Source organism: Tachypleus tridentatus, chromosome 6, assembly GCF_004210375.1.
Source record: "Tachypleus tridentatus isolate NWPU-2018 chromosome 6, ASM421037v1, whole genome shotgun sequence".
NCBI lineage: Eukaryota > Metazoa > Arthropoda > Merostomata > Xiphosura > Limulidae > Tachypleus > Tachypleus tridentatus.
Window position 1 is genome coordinate 68,306,148 of NC_134830.1, and position 18,898 is coordinate 68,325,045.

The 18,898-nt window shown below is 29.5% G+C and overlaps 1 protein-coding gene across 9 annotated transcripts in view; it reads left to right on the forward strand.

Annotated features, from left to right (window-relative positions):
• Nucleotides 1-18,898, forward strand: part of LOC143252741 (partitioning defective 3 homolog) — a 55,152-nt gene that overhangs the window by 31,274 nt on the left and 4,980 nt on the right. For 6 of the 9 annotated variants that reach the window (XM_076505338.1, XM_076505337.1, XM_076505341.1 and 3 more), the window contains 10 exons: nucleotides 528-665; nucleotides 1,829-1,968; nucleotides 3,102-3,245; nucleotides 4,415-4,615; nucleotides 6,006-6,802; nucleotides 7,763-8,043; nucleotides 10,569-10,823; nucleotides 13,710-13,884; nucleotides 14,950-15,081; nucleotides 18,673-18,856. In XM_076505338.1, the coding sequence (XP_076361453.1) occupies nucleotides 528-665; nucleotides 1,829-1,968; nucleotides 3,102-3,245; nucleotides 4,415-4,615; nucleotides 6,006-6,802; nucleotides 7,763-8,043; nucleotides 10,569-10,823; nucleotides 13,710-13,884; nucleotides 14,950-15,081; nucleotides 18,673-18,856 (2,447 nt within the window). Of the gene's footprint in view, nucleotides 1-527; nucleotides 666-1,828; nucleotides 1,969-3,101; nucleotides 3,246-4,414; nucleotides 4,616-6,005; nucleotides 6,803-7,762; nucleotides 8,044-10,568; nucleotides 10,824-13,709; nucleotides 13,885-14,949; nucleotides 15,082-17,603; nucleotides 17,736-18,672; nucleotides 18,857-18,898 lie in introns of those variants that run through there. The other 3 variants (XM_076505340.1, XM_076505339.1, XM_076505344.1) reach the window with 2 other exon arrangements.

Here is an 18,898-nt window from a genome sequence, read left to right on the forward strand (position 1 = left end):
TTAGCTGTTTTTCACTTGTAATGACAAATACAACTCAGTTAGATAACATTCTCAATCATTGCCTAGCTGAGCTGGTAAAAAGTGATATATTTTAAGATTGAATTTATTATCCAATGTGATTTAATTCATGAACTTTTTATACTTGAATGTCATCACCCTCTTACTGTCATGAGACATGGAATATGGGTCAATGAGTTCTCAACATTTGTCCCCATTTTAATTTGTAGTTGTCGCAAAATTCTGCCCAAACAGTGCTAAGAAGTGACGTTGTTATGCTCACTTGAATAAAACTTAAGTGCTTGTTTGTGAAATACTACTAAAATGATTCAATCAGTTGGCCAGTGAGATTAATAAGGAATTTATATAGACTTACTATTTTAGTTCTTGTAGGATATTTCTGAATTACTTATATTAATAGTGAAATATTTAACCAATAGTACACTTGCTTATAATGCATATTAATTCTAGTTCTGTTATTGTGAAACATCATTAGTGATTTCTAACCTTTTTAAATGTCCTGATTACAGACGTTTTGAGCCCAAATTTTGCAACAGTAATCTCATCAGCAAAAGTTTCTTCATTTGTGCCATTAAGTCAAAAGAATACTCCTCTTACCTCAAATACAAGGAAAATTGGGCGAAAATTTTCAATACAACTAACAAAAGGTAGGGCTTTTTACTTATCTTGTTAATATACCTAAATCAGTCATATGATTGGATATCCAGATCATTTTGTAACATTCAAGTAATTCTCTATTCTCTGACTAATTACGTTAATGAGAATAAACACAACTGTACAATCACAATAAATAATTATTATTCAAACAAACATGGTGAAAAATGTACTTTACTTGCCACAATAGACAGTTGTCTTTACTAGAGAGCTAGGTTAGAAGTTGTTTTAATTTATTCAGATGCAGGACAAAAGAAAGGGTAGTGCAAAGTGTGTATCGGCATGGAATGCCAAGTTACAGGTAGCAGGAGTTTGTATCTTTGAAGGCCAAGATATATTTTTAGAAGGGGTCCATAATCCTTTGGCACACCCCTATTCAGACGATATTGTAAGCAAGATTAACTCTGTTGAAATCCTTTTCCAAACTAACTTAATACCACATTACTTAGATAACTCTTTTAACATTAGACTAACACAAAGTGACTAGTGCTATTCATGTTACTGGTCATTACCGATGAAACATAAGAGAAAAGTAATTATCTCAAGATAGCTTAACTGTACAGGTGACTTTGCAGTTATCTTTACTGCAGAAGCCAAACAGAGGACACATGAAAAACTTGTAATAATTTGTGGTGAAAACATTCAATGCAATCAACTTGCACAAGATAGACTAAACTTTCCATTTAGTTATTAACTAGGAATTAATTAATCAGTTCTTAATTTGTGACTTTATTGTTACAGAGACAAGAACTACTATTGAAAATCATAAAGCTGCTACATTCGACAATCTTATGTTGAATTCCAGGAAGATGATTTTTGTTTGTTTTGTTTTTTGTTTTTTTTAATTAAGCACAAAGCTACACAATGGGTTGTCTGTGCTCTGCCCACTATTGGTATCGAAACCCGGATTTTAGCGTTGTAAGTCCACAGACATACTGCTGAGCCACTGGGGGGCTGATTTTTGTTATATAACAAGTGAACTACTGTTATGAAATGCCAAATCTTTATTTATCCAACTTGATCATACATTATAGATTTGACTTTATTATAATGTCGTAATTTTAGTACTGAAACCTGTTAAAGATAAACTAACTTAATACTTGAATTGGCACAAGAACCCATGTTGTTTTAAAGTAATAGATTATTGTTGTGCTAGGATATGATGGTTTGGGCTTCAGTATAACAACAAGGGATAATCCTGCTGGTGGGAACTGTCCAGTTTATATCAAGAATATTTTACTAAAAGGTGCTGCAATTCAAGATGGAAGGCTGAAACCAGGAGACAGACTGTTAGAGGTAAATTAAAGTCTTACTTTTAAGATAATCTGTTTAATGGAATAATTTTTGAATTATGTAGCTGAGAAAGGAAAAATAATTTATTGTATTACAGTTTAGGTAATTTCAGATATTATAAGTGAAAAACCATTTATCTTACTGTCAATATTAGAGAGAGAAAAAAACTATACCTAGGTTTTAATATAAGAATGTATAGGATCTTAAGAAACTTGAATAATACCTGGCTGTGTGTTATAACTGAAGTTATAAAAGACTGGTTCATTCTAGGAAGATGTAGGGACTTTCAAAGATTAAAGAACCCACTCACTTGTATCTTTATGACATATGTTAAGCCTTTTTGTATTAGGAAAATTTATTTTGAAATCTTCACTGACTGCAGTTTGGAAAAAGAACAGCTCAGTTCCAGTAAAAGCAACTGTCAAGTGTCAAAAGCAAGCACACACAATGTTCTTATGTTCTGAGCAATAAAGGTTGTTCATTGTGTTTTTCTCACACTCAGTCAAAGAATTGAGAACTACTTTTTAATAAATACCTTGTTGAATCTCTCATTAGTCTGTACACATATCTTGTTACTCTAAGTGAAACAGGTTTGAAATGAAAATATTTTAGTTTTATATACTTTTATTGGATGAATAAAAATAAATCATTAACCTAAACTTTAAGAAAAAGTGCTGTGTATAGCTCGTGTTGTAGCCTAGTGAAGGATTAAAATGTTTATAGGCTTTTTTTAATATGTTAATAGTTTAATTATCTTCTTGCTGAAGGATTAAAATGTTTATAGGCTTTTTTTAATATGTTAATAGTTTAATTATCTTCTTGCTAACTTGCTTGTATGTTTGTATTCTGATGATAACTGATCCATGAATGAACAGTGGAGGAGGAATTTAAAATCCATGGATTGAAAAGTCAAAAACATCTCCAGATAAATGATGTTAAGAAACTTCATAAACGTATCTGTTGGGCAATGTAACGTTTTGAAGTTCATGCTTTTCTAGATTTTTCTAGTGATGAATAAGACTAAAATACCATAAGGTTTAGATGGCTTCTAATGTCACGTCTGAAGAAAATGCTCTAAGCTATAGATTTAAGAAAGAAAAAAATTAAAAGATGTTGAATATCTATAATATTTGCAGGTCAATGGAGTGGAAATGACTGGTTTGTCACAAAAAGAAGCTGTTGGAATTTTGAGAGCTGTTCCATCAGGAGGAACTGTCAATTTGACGCTATCTCGACAAGAGCTTGACTTAACACCTAATTTCAACTTACCTCAAGAATGGGTCAGTGAATTATTGAAAATTTCATTAGATTAGTAAAATAAGTAGTAAAGGTGTTAAGGTGATGTGTTTAAAATTTGATTCATAAGAGAGATGGTGTACAGTATATTCATTATATAATTTTTTTTTAAACAGTAAATAATTCTGTTTCTGTGTGATTCTAAAGTAATTAACCAAATATCACAGTGAAATTGACTTAAATGTCATATAAATAAGAATTATAATTTTTTGGTAACCTATACATATATTCATTTTATAATTCTATATCTGATTTAATGAAAGTTTTTAACTTTTTTACATTTATATGAATCCTTATAAATGATTGAATATATCTTCACTCTGAAATTTATAATGGAACACATTGTAAGAAGCAGTAATAAGATTGAAGTGTCCTGTGTGTAGAGATTGTATGCCTAGTATAGCTTTAACTGCTCTTTATCTGTGGGAAGGAGACCTTTGTAAGAAAGAGCCTGTGCTAAGTTTGGAACTTCTTTACTTTGTATGATGGAGCTATAAATCTTACATTACACCTAAAAGACTGGGTACTGCAAATACTATTTCTCTGTATATATATAATTAAACATATTGTCAGTAGCTGTTTCTAAAAGTTCATAGCTGGTTATTAATATGATTACTACTTTATTCCATTAATTTTATGGAAAAATACTTGATAAATGAGAACTAGTGTGTTGTAATAGAACACTTTGGGAGTTGATACTGAAATTAAAATAGTTATATCAATGTATATATATATCTAATGAACAAATAGTGCTAGAATTAGGATGTAAACTTACCTGTAGAGTGTATGTTTGTATGGTGAAACACCCTGTAGGAACAGAAAGTAATACAGAAACACTTCCTCAGTGAAATGATGAAGCATATTATATGGTTATAGGAATAGAAACTAACAAACAAACACTTCCTTAGTGAAATTTCCTGGAGCAGTTGATGCTAAAATTGCAATAGTGGAATTAGATTTGTGTAAGCTGGGACAAAGATTTAACTTGGTTAATCAGAGAAAGCAAACCACAACTCAGGTTAGAATAATTAGATTAAAAAGGTTTAGAGTTCCTGTTCAGAAAACTTCTTTATTTTTTTGTGTTTGTTCGTATGAAATTATTTCACTCTTAAATTAGAAGTAATATCATTTATACTTCATCCTTGGTTCTCAGTCATTAGATGAAGCTGAAGATGAATATGGAATCTACCCTTGGAAATCCAGAGATATCCTGACATTTGAAATTCCATTAAATAGTAAAGAGTCAGGTGGTTTAGGAATCAGTGTAACAGGCAAAACTACAACAACCAAAAATAGTCACATGGACCTAGGGATTTTTGTGAAATCTGTGATTCGTGATGGTGCAGCTTCTAAAGTAAATACACAATTTATCGTAACTTATGTTTAAGCAGGTGTTTTTTTTGCAATTAGCTATAACATATATTTTTCCCCTCAATCAGTTTAGTTACTGTTTTATTAATTTATAATATGGATGCTCATTAGTTATATATCTAAATTATTTCACTTCTATTCAAACTCTAGTATATTTAACAAACATACAACAGAATAGGATATAGTTGAACTGATGTTATACAATCTTTTTACAAGAAAACTGAACTATACTATTAGCTAACAATGTATTTAAATTGTTGTCTGTCTTATTGTGATGTTAAACTACAACATTTCACCAGTTAAGCCTACATCCCATGTTTGGTGATATTCTTTAGTAATTTTTATAGTGGAAGTAAATACTTTTATTATTTATTCCTAACCACTGAATTTCTGCAGTATGAGTTGAGTATTTACTGACTATGTGGTGTTCTCATATAAAATGGATTTTCTATGAAAGTAACATGATTGGTTCATGTGACAATGGGAGATTTGATTGGGAAATAAGTTATGGAGAAAACCTTAATTCTCTAGCTTTAACTGAGTTTGCAAAAGAAAGAGACTTTTACACAATGTAAAACACACAGAGTGTATGAACATGACTGACCGAAGAAACGCTGTTCGCTCCTTTACGTAAAAAATTTTCTCAATCCAAACGAGCCATTTCTACATATATATTTTTCTTTACAAGTGGCTTTTCTCAACATCACTGATTAGGTGTGAATTTAGTTGAAAGACAAAGGAATAAAGACAGCTAGAATAATATCAATTTAGTGACTTTTTTTTTACCATATATTATGTGAAAATTGTATGTACTGACAAATAAGTAATAAATTTAGAATAATTCTATATTAATATGAAAAGATAAAACATTGTATTAATGTTTATTGTAAATACCAAAGCTTAAATGGAGTAAATGATATTTATTTGAATGTTACATTTGTAAACTAGAATGAGATACAGTTGAACTTTTGAGATTGTTTAGGAACTTTCTGAAAAAAATAAATTGTTTTTAATGTAAATTTTACTTATTTATGCTAAAGTACAAAGTGCATTATATATTGCTAAGTATATTTGTTTGTATTTTTATATTATAATACAGCTACCCCATCACAAAGAAATTTTTGTAATGAGTGTGAAAAAATTAATGTATTTAATTCTACAAAACTCACTAATAATATTTTCATTTCCTAACTTCTGATTATTGAAAAAAGTGCTTGTAAATTTATGAAATCTGTCACTTTTGAGCACAATAATTCTTTCAGAATTGCTAGAATTCTACTAAATATTTTTGGATATATTAAGCTCATTTCAGATTTGTTTTAAATGTGGGTTTAATAATTTGAATTACTGTCTATTCTTTACTTTATTATAAGGATGGTCGACTTCTCACTAATGACCAGCTTGTTAAAATCAATGGAATTTCTTTATTAAACATGACAAACACAGAAGCCCTGAACGTGCTAAATTGTGCTGTGGCTGAAGGGGAAGATCTTAGTGCTGTTCCAAAGGCTATTAAACTCACCATTGCTCGACAAAAACATCCTGATAATGAGACTGTTGATCAGTTTTCGTCATTCGATCAAAATAAAAATAATAATATATCCCTTAATAGTAGCATTGGTGATTCCTACAACAGAGATGTCCTGGAAATCCAAGCAAATCCACAAAAAAATGAAATATTCACTCAAGTTAGTTCTGGATGTGAAAATTCAGAAAGTAAACTTATGTTTGTCCCCAGGTTAAGTACAGATGGAAATAATAACACAGAACGTTTAAGTATGAGCCTAAAAAAAACTAAGCAACAAGGTAGAAACACAATTATTGGCCAACTGATAAGCCAAGGGATTAAAACCAGTGCTTTTTGCAATGAGTCTTACTTAGGAACAAATCATGAAAATTGTGATGACAATCAACTTCAGGCATTATATGGAGAGAATATTTTCAAGAATGATGTGAGCATTTCTCCAACAGTTAATTTATCAGTCTTAGATTTTGTGATGGTAAAAGGATTGTATGAAAGTCCAGCTCAACCTAAATCTGCAGTTGAAACTACAATAGCAGAAAACTTGCTTTCAAGCCTAACAAATGATATAAGCTATACAGAAGAAGGAAAAGAGGAAAATGAAAGTGAAGGTATTTTGGAAGACAAAGAACTTAGGACAAATAGCCAGTAAGAGTACATTCTGATATTATAGAATTTAATTTATTGTAACATTTTAAAAAATTTTATGCATGCTTTCTTCTAATGCTCATCTTATAGGCCAATTGGAATAAGAAGATCAAATAAAACTACATCAGGTTCACAATACTTTTTATGAGAAAATCTAAATAAAAATCATGAAAAGTTCAGGTATTTACAAAAATATGATTTGAGATCATATTTGAACAGATCTCTTCGAGTGCATTCTAAAACATAGTTTTACGTATTGTTCTATTATATAATAAATTAACAACATTTTAAAGGGAAGTGACTTTAATTTGTGCACCCCTTGTACATGTACTTATAAAGCATTTTTTTTTATCTTATTAATATGTAAAATGACTCTTCTGGGCAAGAACTAGTGGTTAGCATGCCAGACTGAGTATCAGAAGGTTCAAGCTCACATTATGCCATTGAATATATTTTATGGCACACTTTCAGCCAAAAAGATATTACAAAAAGCACAGTTAATAAAGTTATTTGATAAAAGAGTAGCACTGTGGGAAATGGATGATGCTGACTGATTAACCTCATTTTGATTTATAGATCAATATTTGTGACAACTGTGCTTGAAGCTACTGGCCTCTAACATTTTTGTCATAACTAAGGCACCATGTGGGTTGAAAATAACAAAAACCATACCAAAATACTATATTTTTATTTCTGTCTCTTATTTGCTTGTAAAATAAATTAGTCCTTTTTTATTTTCTCACAAAGAACTTGATATCCTTCTCTTCCTTTGTGTTACACAATAGCTGTGGATTTTAATATTGTTTTTAAATATTCATTCATTTTTCTGCATATCATCACATCATTTATAATAAGCAGTCATGATCAAATGTGTAAATGAATTTGATAAACAGTATTTTGTTTTGCTAAAAGTTGCCAAAAAATTCACTGGTTTGACATTTAACTTTATTTTTTCTCTAGGGTTTTGTTGGATGATGAAAGTCAATTCACATTGTCCCGAGATGGATTTGGCCGTAAAAGTATATCAGAAAAACGACATGCTCAGCTAGATGCTCACAATTCTGATACATTTCAGCGTAATAAAAAGGCCCGTGAAGAGCGAGAGAGACTGAAGAAGCTGAAGTCTGATGAAAAAGATATTCCACAGTACCAACAGCAACAGGAACAATACCAGCAACCAAATCTTAAAGAACAAAGTATCCTACTTCAAGATATTTGTGTTAATAAATTAGAAGAGAATGGTAGGTTTGGTGAAATGTTGTACTACCTTATGTCTTGTTTTTATTTAGATGTCACTACTAATGAATATAAAAAAAGTGTTTTTGAAATATTCCATATATTTATGTTAAATCTTGTTCATTTCTGAGTAAATATTTTTATTTTCAATTATTTTCATAACAGGTAAAAAAAAATCAGCTTTTATTTTAAACCTTGTTTTTAGTTTTTGAATATTTATTTTAATGACATGATTTGACATTAAATGTTTTTATTATTAAGTAGAAGATTTCATAATTTGTTAACTGTGTATTCTGCATCATGGTTTTAAATATGAGTAGGCTGGGATCCTTCTACAGTAGGTGTCTGTAACTTGTTTGCAGTAAATTCAAACAACAAACAGACAGTACATAATCTATCTGTTTTAAAATAATATATTCAAAACAAGTCAAATATACAAACATTTTTTATATTATAAAATATCACAGTTGTACCTAAAACTCTAAACAGTTTTGTTTTTCTTGTCAAAAGTCTACACAAACTAGTTCATTTTCTTTAGAACCCAAATAACAAGATGAATTATTTTTCTCTACTGTGTTTCTTACTACACAATTTACAATAAATTCAGTTACATTACCCTGTAGGTTTCCACAGTTGTATCCAGAACTTTAAATAATTATCTCCTTTTCATCATAGTCTACACAAACAGATTCAGTTACTTTTTTATAACACCCTTTAACAATACAAATTATTTTCCTTATCTCTGCCAAGATGTGAAACTCACTCTAAAATATTGCTTGTTATGGCTAAACTAACAATCACACAGTCTAAAGTCATTTTCCCTACCTTAACTTTTTTCTGACTTAACTGAGGCCTAGAACTGTCTACAAACTATAAGATGTTATGATGTAACAGTACTCACTTAAGGGAATGACAAAAATACTTAAAATTCAAATAATGTGACATCAACTGAAGTACACACATGACACATGATTCATACTAATTACATAATGTAACTTGTCATAACTATTGCTTTTTAAATAATTATTTTAACACTCTGGTCATGAAAACTTAACAATTATTAAATTTTAAGTAAAAAATATACTAAATAATAACACTCATACTGAAGAGTCTTGTATATCAGACATAGACTTGAGTTCTGCATACAGTGAAGTCCATGATGTTTTCATTTCTGTTAAAGATCAGATTATGTATGAATATCTAGGAAGAGAAAATTAGGGTCCTTAAGGTGGTTTAACTTCTAAACTAAATGAATAAAAATTTTAATTATATCTATTCAAAGATATATTTTGGTATCCTCATCATCATATAATATCTCTGATCTATCTCTGTTGTTGTTATATGATTTTTAAAAAATGTTCATTATATCTTAATGCAGGGATAAACTTCATAGCATGTTATGATTTCAAATCAACATTGTTATTAATGCTACTTTTTTTTACCTGATATAAAAATGTATTAAGATGGCCTTGCACAATTTTAATACACAAATAAAAAGTATACATGTTTATAGTAAAAATCAAGTCACAGCAAATGAAGGGATTTCATATGGTATTAAGTGTGTGTGTGCGCATTGTCTTAAGAAGTTATTAATTAACATATTACAGAAACAACACTTGAAATAATTCAATAACTTAGCAGGTAGATACAAAAGCTATGTTTATTAAGTTGTATGTAAACATAAACAGTATTGCAAATAATTCACTATGCTTACAAAATATATTGTAAACTTGTACATTGGTAAATATGATAATGATAAAAAAAATGCACCTTGAAATTTGCATGTTGTAATTAAAACTAATAGTGTACACAAATGACTTGGAGAATTTTCACTATTATTTCTACATTGATAAATACAAAACGCATGTTGTTATTTTTCTGAAATAAAAAATGCTTATTGTTTAATTTATTTATTTATAAAGATATTTTCTGCTTTTAGTTTTCACTTTATTAATTGAAAGTTTGATGAGATTTTATATAATTAAAAATCATTCTCATTTTTAAGTTCAATGTTATTTATTGTTTACATTACAACAGAGAATCTTTCATTTGAAAATGTATTTTATTTGACATTTTTATGTTTAATATGATCTTTTAATTTCCAGTTTGAAACACTTTTATAATAGAAATACACTTTTACAATGTTTTTTTTTTCTTTCATAACATGAGAATATAAACTATATTTGTTTTGTTTAGGTAACCAACCCCCATTTTAGCACATACATATAAAATATTTTTAAAAATTTAAGATATCTCATAATGCTGAATGTAAAGATGGGTAAGTTGTATGTTATCATTAAAGCAACTGAATCATCAGTGTCATATTCATTGTTTATATTTCTAAATTTAATAACTAATAATTTTATATATTATAAACTTTGAATGTTTGAAGCAAACTTGTTTTTTGTTTTCATATTTTTCTTGCATTTGTTACTTTGTATACTTTAATGGGACTGATATTAATTGTCAAAATCAAGACATGTCAATTATAAATGGATATGTCAATTATCAGATTATTCTTGTCTTTTAGTACCATGTTGTGGAGGTTATAATAATAGCACTGAGCCACAGATGACCCATGGATTTTCCATTAGATTGAGAAAGTCCAGCAGTCTGGAAAGTTTCCAAACTTTTTTCCATGACCTACAAAAAGATGACAAGAAGCAAACACTTATCTCTCGCTTACTCACACGCAAAGTAGCACGAGCACGTGGCTGCAATGAAAACTTGAAGACTGCAACTGACCACTCATGTGAAGGACCTGTCACCGAAACTAAGGAAAACTGTAAGGTTTAAACATAAGCTTATTTTATATAATCACATATATGAATAAATTTTTGAAATAATTTATAATTGTCTCAACTGATAAAGTATCATAGAGTTACTAGTCGTTGAAGAACTTAGTCAGAAATGAAAGTTTTTCTTTCTTTTCGTTTTTTTTACCACATTTGTTTATCTGCATTAAAACACTACAAGTGTGTGAAGGAATCAAGTTTCATCTCTGCATCTTAATAAAACAACAGCAACTTTATAGTTTATTATATGTACTGAAACCCTTTGTCTTTATTAAAGAAATTACCAAGAATTTAGTTACGTAATATAATCAGAAAATAGTGATACAAACTATTACAAATAAATGGATAAGAATCTAAAATTACTGCATCTTGTAGGTGTTTACAAATTACCTATGTAACAGCTTAACTCTTGTAACATCTTAATACAGATATAGTACAAAAGACAAAAACATTACTCAGTTTGCTATACCTAACTTGTGTTTTACCTCACATCTGGTTAGAAGTATTTCCACCATTTTGTGGATTTAAAATTTCACTCTTTTTTTTTTCAATAATTCTTTGTAATAATGTTTAACAAGTGAGTCAAATGTTAAACTGTTTGCTATTTTACTTGAAAGTGGCAAACAATTAAATATGTTACGTGAAACATCACAAAATTACAAAATCAATCTGAAGAATCTCTTACTATTGATCAGAGCACTTTTCAGTTAGATCAGGTTTTTTGATAATTTATGTAACATATTTAACCACTACAGTAATCAGAATTATTTAGAGATAGAAATTAGAATTTTGATTTAAACAAAGTCTGATGCTTTCATAAAGTTTCACACAAATCTTGTTTCAGTTCACTGCTACTCCAAAATTTCTAATCTATTTATTTCTCACTATATTACATTTCAACCCCAATTATTTGAATGACCAGTCTTGTTTTACTCTGCCAGAAATAATTAAGAACATTAAAAAAATTAATAAAGACAATGAAACTTTCCAATAATAACATATTGTTATTATTACTACTATAGTAGTCAAGTATATTTCAAGAACAACTGAAAGATGCAAAACCTTACTGCAAAATGTTTCTGAAAATACCAGTGGAAAAAGTAAAATTGGGTTATGAAAAGCTGTTTAATTGTTAGTCATAGTCTCATCAGTCTACCTGTGAAGACCAACTTTAGTAGGTCTAGTTGTGGTAAACAGTCACAACTTATAATTTTATTGAAAACATAGGATGTGCATACAAAGTAAAGAAAGTAATTCAAAACATAAGGATAACATTAAAACAATTTTGGTTGTAACTCAGAATAAATGAAAATGTACTCCAATAAATTATAAACTTTAGTTTATTCATACTTTGAGATATTTTCAAAAATGACTTAGTTCTCTATATTTAGCTACAATGCCACAGTTATGTTCTAGTCATAAACTAATAAGTTAATAACTAAAAACTAGATCGTCCCAACCAGAATGTTATATTATGTACGTTTCACTCTACACATTGTCACTCCTGACTACTGAATCTAACGGAATTTTTAGGGCTAGACTCATTCAAATAGTTTTTGTGTTCTTATTTTTTTCTATTACTGAGTTCAGTTTTTGCACAAGTTTCCTTTAATCTCTCAAACACATCATAATCTCAAGAAATGTTTAAAAAACAGGTTTGCTATTTTTAAGCTACTTAATTTGACAGATGTGAAGATTTGCCATCTGAAAATCAGTTTGGAACCACAAGGTTCACTTTATGCTTTTTGTTTTCTGTCTTGCTCCATGTTTAGTTTTAGAACTCCTTTTCTAATATTAATTAGACTCTAAGAGGTTTTTTTTTTGTCCTGGCCTCTATCATGTTCATAAATTAAAAATACCTTAAAATTCCTATTAATTTGAGATACATGAGAACTAATATTTATTTAAAATAATTGCCTAGCATCATACATAATAGCAATAGTCATGCATTTCAGCCAATGACAGCAAACTATGTTTTGCAAGTTTATTACCAAAAATAATACATGCACACACAAAAAAAGAGAAACATCTATAAATTAAAGTTCAAACACTAAAACCTTAATATCATAATACCTTTATATCTTAACAGTTAAATTGCTATTAGAAAAGGACTATTTAAATTGTTATATTAAATTTCAACTTACCTTTGTAATTTCTTAATTTGTTTCTGAACCTTTTGTTCTAATTTACAACTTTTTAGTTACATTTAGTTGAATGTAAATTGGAAACCTATGTTTACAATGTCATATATCAAACACTAAATTTACTAATCCAAATGTAAAAAAATGTAAGTTTATAGCTTTAATAATAGATCTTTTTTTAACAGTATTATCCAAGATATTATTCTTTATCACTCATTTTAAAACAAACAATGATTTTGAATGTAAGTAAAATAAAAAAAAAATCTTAAAATCTATAATGTATAACTTGCTTCACCTTTGATTAGAACCAACACCAAATTTAGATTAAACAGTTTTGAGAATTAAAGGAAAAAAGCTAGTTTATAAGTTTTCAAAATGAAATTCAGTTTTTTTTAACCCATCTTTTCTTTAAATAGTGAAAAATTAACAAAAAAAACTGTTATATTATGCAAACTTAAAAGGCCAAACATATATTTATACACATCTTAAAATCCTTTGTAATTTTATTTTCTGTTATATATTACTTTGACACAAATATTAGTTCTTTGCAAGATCTGAATTGTTAGTTGTAAGAATAATCTGAAAGTGTGTTCAGGTTTTTGTTAGATGAACAAACAAACTCCTTTAAATTCGACTTATTAGATCTGATCTTAAAAGAAGTTTTTTTTTAATATATTATTGTTATCTGATGTGCAATAATCAACGTTTAACACTAATGTACTACAAATTATGCAGTGACTGAAGAAAATGACACTTGCAGCTCAATGGGTTCAAAAGTTTGTGCAGGACCAGCACTGATTGGAAAGTTTCATCACATCCCTGCTACAAGTGACCATGTAGGTGTAGAACACAACTTGAACAAAGCAACAAAGAAAAGAAGTTTTTTAAAGGAATTAGGCTTAGTGTTTAAGTAAGTTGATATACCGATTATAATTTTATCTTTAGAAATAATTGAAGTGATTTTTGCAAGAAAATTTTATAAATTACTTCCATAGTAACTTGAGAAATTGCATAACATATTGCAAATGCAAAATTATCCAATATATTTTTTCTAGTAAATGCCATTAAAGTATTTGCTTGTTTTAAGCACAAAGCCACATCCAGTCTCTTGAGTCCATTGTACTGAGGAACAGTGACTTAATGTATAGTAGAAGTTTACCCCATAGTTGCAGAATAGTTGTGCACATGAGAATAATATGAGCTGAAAGATATATTTGGAATCCACTAAGAATTTAATATAGGACCAACAAGAACATTCTCATGTCAGCTGTCCCCTCCTTTAAATATTAGTAACTTTCAAGTTTGGTGATTGTAATATATATATATAATTTCAGTGTACTGAGTATTATCATTAGCATATTTTTTAGCTTAGTCTTTTTTCTCTGATCATTACATCAACATACATTAAAATGAAACTTTGTCTTATTCACATTGGAGAAACTTCTACCATAACTTGCATTTTTCTCTCTTTGCAGCATACTAAAATATAATATTACTGCTTAATTATATAATGAATCAAGTACTCTTTTCATCATTGGAAACAAGAACTTGATGTGTTAGTTTATTTGGGAATATAATTTATGTAGTATTTTTATTTAAGTTCAAGTGAATATATAAAGATAATTTATGTGTATAGTTTAAAATACCTTAAAATTTTATGTAAGAAATGCAATGAAGTTTCAAGATAATAAAGTAAATATTATAAAACAATGAAATAAACATATCTTTATTTTTGTTTCTTTAAAGTTTATAACATGTTACCACTGGTGTCTATTACTAAATACATACAAAATTAGAAGTTTAGTTAGCAGCTCATTAAAGGTTTTTCTCAGAAATAATTATGTCAGCAGAGCTTTAAATAGTTTGGAAAGGTAGTGAATAAAGTATACTTTTAATACAAGTTGTTCTACAAATGTGTGTAAATAATCACAATTTCTTTATGTGTATTCTTATGTATCTTTTGAAACCTTTAAAGTTTTTACTCTTGTAGGTTTAGGAAAAACAAAAAATTGGCACAAGAGCAAATAAGTAAATCTTTCAAGGAAAGAAATGTAGACAAAGAAGAAGTATCACAAGCATGTGGAGTTTTTTGGGAAAAACAAGGAAGGTAAAAAAATAAAATAGTGGTACTTAATTTGATAAAACGTTGTTTATTGCAAAATCCAAGTATGTTTTGTTTCATTGTCAGGATGGTTAAACAATTATGTGAGTGCTGAGAATAAAGAACGACCTAGCTTTTATTCAAATATAGACATTTTTGAGCAATTATAACATCACATAATCCTGATGCATATTGACGTAGGTTTTGCTCAATATGTATTGTTTCTAAATCTAAAATTCCCTGTTGGTAAAGTGAAGCTGATACCTCGTGTTCAAGGGTGCAACTCATGAAGAATTAGATTTATTCCTTAAGTGTTTGGAACTGGTTACTGATGGGAATTACTGAACTTGAAGATGGGCAGCACATCTTAAGGCTTTGTCTTGACAGACTAGTGTTTGATTTAGTTAAGTACTTTGATGTGAAATAACTTTGTAAGTAACTGAGCTAAACCATGTTTTGACCTGGTTATGAATTAATCTGTTCATTGGCCAAGTTTAAGGCTTGAAATAAGGATCCATCAGGGAATGTAATCACCTTTTAAAGGATTTGCATTGCTCTATACAAGGGAAGACATATTTCATCATGGTATCTACAGATTTTAAGGAAATCTTTATTTGTAAGCTTGTGGAAAACAACATAGTTAGGTGGTACAATATCATATAGGTGTCCTCCTAGGTTGCCTGTATCAGAGAAAGCTTATGCTTTGGTGAAGGTTTCCTTGCTGCAGACATATATCAAAGCATCAGTACAGCCATAATGGTTGCATGTTTCGGTAGTAGGTTGTTATCAATGGAATTATTATTATTTCACATAAATAAAGGCAAGTTATGCAATAGGCTGTATCATTAGGTTGTCATGCCACTACTGCCTACTTGCTTTCCATAATTCATCTAGTGGAAAAGGGCAACTGTTCTCAATAACCATTTCAAGTTTGATTCTACTGAAATCCAAAGGAGCTGCATCCAGTAACTTGGCTTGTATGTCTTCTATGGAAGAGCATGAATACCCATTTCATTCTCCAACTGCTTGAGATATGCAATGGTTAAATAGGAGGTATTATTGGAAACCTTATCTTAGTGAACTTGTATGCTGTTGACCTCATTTCCAGAAAAAGATCTTTCTTATGTTTCATACTGTTGCATGAGGTTATGGATAGCTTTTGCCACTGACTTTTGTGTTTGGTGATTTTAATATTTTTTTTTACTAACAATGCAAGTACAAATTGATCCACGACTATTTCTGGATGGTTCCAATGCTCAAAGTCAATCTATGCTTCAGTTTCCAATACCATTCAGCACAATGAATATTGCCATCTTGGAAATTTTAAACCCAGATTTGAATTTATCTTTGTGTTCTGAGTTTATGAATATTTTCTGCTAGATTGGCAGTTATATACCCTTTCCAAAAGTAATCAGTTTTTGGTAGTATCCTACTATTTGTGAAATGCCAAGTAACATCAAAATAACATTCTGATGCATACCATTCCAATGAAAATACATGTCAGCTGCTGTAACTGTCATGTGGCTCATTAATTTATACAATGAAAATATGTTAATATTATGTATTTAACCCTCTATACTCATCAGTCTGTGGATTTTCCCTTGGGAGATAAAATATAAATTTAAACTGTTATCCTATATACTCCATAATGTTAGGAAAGAAAATTTTAGGTTTGATCAAATTAAAATATTAATGTAAACAGGTGAAATTATCTGTAGAAAATTAAATCACCTGACAATCGATTTGTCATACCAAAGTAAATTTTGATATATCCCATATTTTGGTTTGTTTCCATGTGAAATGTTCATCATTCATAGTGAAATATTTCATAAGCATGCAGCTTTATAAATTATTACTTCCTCAGTACAAGTTAGTTAGAACTTACACTATTGTGGACTGTGATCACATAGTCTTAAGCAAAAAGTAACACTGGTATTGTTGCTTTATAGATGCTTCAAGCTGTGTTATGTTTTTTTATCAGAACAGAAATATACAGGAGTAAGGTATTTTGTGCTTATAGCATTTATATAATACTAGTGCGATTTCAATTTGTCTAGGAAACTGTAATAGCAATTCTAAATCTATACTTCCCCCACTGAAACCAGGCTCTGTTACCACAATTAGTAAATGGTGGAATTCTTGAACAACTAGAGTGGTACCTAAGGTAACCACTAGGCAACAACCAAGTGTAGAGCATGGCTTTGTATTGGTGAAGTGTATGTCTCTTATCAAGTGTGCTGGATTGGGAAATTCAAAGTCCTTGGGAGACTGATATACATTTGAATGTATATGCTTGTGGAAATGGAATGTTACAAAAGCAGCAGGTTCGACTCTTGTAACTGGGTCATTACAGCTTTCAAGTCTATGTCTCTAGCTGTTCTTCTGACTAGTTAGAAATCAAGTTGACTAAACATTTTCATCTAGACTTTTATGTCATATAAAATCTAATTTTTTACCCCTGTAACCATTTTGTCTAATTAATTAGTGATCAAAGATTAGTTTACAATGGAAAATTGTATTTTGTTTAGTGACACCATAAGTAACTTGAAGTACAAAAACCCCTGTGAGAATTTCTAAGCCCAAGTACAGAAGACATTAAGCATATGAGAAAGGATCTTCTGATAGTAGAATTCTGAAGTGTAGGATCCATCTATTACTGCTGATGGCTTTATCCTGGAATTTATGGAACCAGTGGCTTTTCCCATAAAAAAAAACAACAAAAAAAACATGTCCTCAGACCTCCAACTACAAGGAAAGTATTACCTTTCCCTGATATTCCACTGGAGCTGAGCATACCAACTGCACAGCCAAACTCTGCAATGGCTGCAGCACTCTAAACAGGAGAGGAGATCAGATAGATAGTTGTGTCTATACATTGCATGTAATCTTTATAAAATTTGGGTATTAGTTAATCTTTGCTGAAGTGCTTTAATTATATATCTGTGCATTTGAGTGCCCTTGTAAAAGTAAGTTTATTCTTGTGAGATATGAATTATTTTTTAAATGGTTTACTTCTAAAATGTACTATAGAGATAGGTGAACTGTGTTGAAGGATATTTTCATCATGTACTTGTATGTTGAAGCATTTGGTATGTGTTGTTAAATGGCTATGCTTGATTTTGGATTGAGTTCCTGTATTTTGTATAAATATGCATGAGGCCTCATCTTTATTTAGAATATTTAGCAAATCTCTGTTGAAGTAAATTTCATTAATGTGTCTTGTACTGTATCATTTGTACACATTTCTAATAAAGGTTTATTTTTGTGATGTGATTTCCAATTATCTCTATTAAAGCAACCTTTATTGTGCTTGTCATCTTCTCCATGTATATATATATTCAACTGTTATTAAAATATTTATCATCATTATGATATATTTGGTTGACGTTAAAGGGTTTTATACAATATTCTATTATTGAGTTGATCTTGAAATTAAGATTATTTTGTAGTACTTATTTGTGCAGTCTATATGTCATGGTGTAAAAATATCTGTATAGAGTAATGACAAACTTATGGTGGACTGTAATTTAGTGTTTTACTTCATTTTAGAAGTTACTGTTCTTAGAATTTACTAAAAGTGGTAAACATTTTGAATAGGATACATAAACAGAGAGACAGGCAAGAACTAAGAGTGACATGCAGTAAAGGACCCTTGAACCTGGCAAATAACATTTCTCTTCAGAACAGGCAAAATAAAGTACACCAGCTCAGAACTTGCTACCAACAAGAGCAAAAAAGCTCTTGTCCTAGGCATGAAGAAGAAGTGACTGATCTAAAGCTAGTAAGTTTTATTTAATAAATATTGTTACACTAGTAAATTTAT